At 33.5% G+C, this 1,998-nt stretch overlaps 1 protein-coding gene across 1 annotated transcript; it reads right to left on the bottom strand.

Moving 5' to 3' along the window:
- Positions 1–557: 557 nt before the first annotated feature.
- LOC138910063 (uncharacterized) lies at positions 558–944 on the bottom strand. Its single transcript, XM_070201283.1, has one exon. It carries the CDS (start codon positions 942–944, stop codon positions 558–560), a length of 387 nt encoding a protein of 128 aa, XP_070057384.1.
- Positions 945–1,998: the final 1,054 nt, after the last annotated feature.

Genomic DNA, 1,998 nt, shown 5'->3' with positions numbered 1-1,998 from the left:
TGATCTATAAGCATATCGTTCATTTCATTGAAAAAATCATTTTTCATTGTCAGAATAACGCGAGAACTTGAGTAAGACGATGTTGAAAAGAATGTGTTCATATTTGGGTATGTGACTGTGAATAATTTTTCTAATGATTCTCTTTCAGTGGTAAATGGAATAGTTAAAGTATCTGGTATGTCAATTTTATTTTTATAGTTTGTTTTTTCTTGTCCATTTCCAATTCTCATTAAATAATCACAGAATGGAGGATCTTCCTTTGCTCTCATATTTTCAGATAATGGCAATCTTTCAAGTTCTTTCCAAATATTAGAGTATAATAAACTTTCATTAATAAAATCTTCTTTCTTCCCATTACGAACAACAAGAAGTGTTTGTCTGAAGTCACCTCCAAACACCACTACTTTTCCACCAAAAAGTATATTTGGATCCATAAGGCCTTTCAAGAGCAAATCAAAAGCCTGAATTGTTCTTTTATTTGCCATAGACACTTCATCCCATACAATCAATTTTGCTTCTCGAATTAAGCATGCAAGTGGGCTTTGTTTGCTAATGTTTCAACGGAAATTATCATCAATATTTATTGGGATTTTGAACCGTGAATGTGCAGTTCGTCCACCAGGAAGAATGGAAGCTGCTACATCAGAAGTAGCCATTGCCAATGCTATATATCTTTTAGACTGTATAGTTGCAAGTAAAGCACGATATAAGAATATTTTTCCTATTCCTCCTGGACCATCAATGAAAAATGCTCCTGCTCTATATGAGAATATTCTTTCAATAATTGTATTATAGGCTTTAAGTTGGTCTCTATTTAACTTCTTGTATAATGATATGTCTTGTTCACTGAAAATAATCATCCTCTCAAAATGAACTTCCTTTGCAATTGTTGAAGGCCTGATTGTTTCTTGAACAATTTTGTATTCATTTATGTCAGCATCCATAGAATACAATATATCATTAATATGGTTCAAAATTTAAAACCGGATCTCATTTCTTCCAATGTTGGCTAGTAGCTTATGATCTTTAGACATTGGTTTCTCAAATTGTTCCCACAATTCTCTTGGGTTCACAGGATTACAATATACTAATAATGTAGCGAACAAGCGTCTTAAACTGTGTGGAATTTGATAACTTGTTGCTTCTGACATGCATTCAATCAAATTGTTATCACATTGTAACATTCCTCGTTTTTCAACAGATTTTCTAAAGGTATTACATGGTTCTCCATTGACATATCATAAATCTTTATAAGATTTTGGACCTCTAACGTTCATTAATAACAACATGAGATAGTACCACTCGCCTTTTGTCGGATGACATGTCACAACACGACCAATAATACATCCTTTTTGTCGGCACGTCCAGCTTCGACCCTTAGCACAGCATACAAAATATTCAGGAAATTCCTGATACAACTTTAGTTCTTTAGCATCCTTGTCTGTTCTATTCATATAAAAGAATTTTGTTAGCATAGTTCGTTTATTCATTGGGTTATTTACAATAGTACGTATATCTGCACTGCTTTTAAATGAAATAAAAATTATTGTCCTTCAAGATGAATCTGAATAGAACATACACTTGGCGACATTTCACTAATAGAAAAACCAAACAAGTGCCATGTAGCTTCCGATGCGACACCTGTCACGACCCAAAATCTGCTATAAGTCATGATTGAGCCTAACGCCGCCGTCAGGCAAGCCAACGGTGATCGATCAACTTAATTACTCATTTTTATTACTTTGAAATCATAATTTCCATTAATTAAATAGTATGAAATAGAATTTATAGGGTAAAATGATAATAATTATGTGAACAACCATACCAACCATCCAGTAGAAGCCCCCAAAATCCGGTGTCACAAGTGCATGAGCATCAACTAGGAAATATAATAAAATATAACATATGTCTGAAATACAAGTTAGACAGAAGATTACAAATAACGCAGATGGAGACTCTATATGCTGCGGATCATAATATGGAATGCCGCTCATGGTA

Source organism: Nicotiana tomentosiformis, chromosome 4 (genome assembly GCF_000390325.3).
Source record: "Nicotiana tomentosiformis chromosome 4, ASM39032v3, whole genome shotgun sequence".
Classification (NCBI taxonomy): Eukaryota; Viridiplantae; Streptophyta; class Magnoliopsida; order Solanales; family Solanaceae; genus Nicotiana; species Nicotiana tomentosiformis.
The sequence above is the reverse complement of the archived record's forward strand: the minus strand, read 5'-3'. Positions and strand labels throughout refer to the sequence as shown.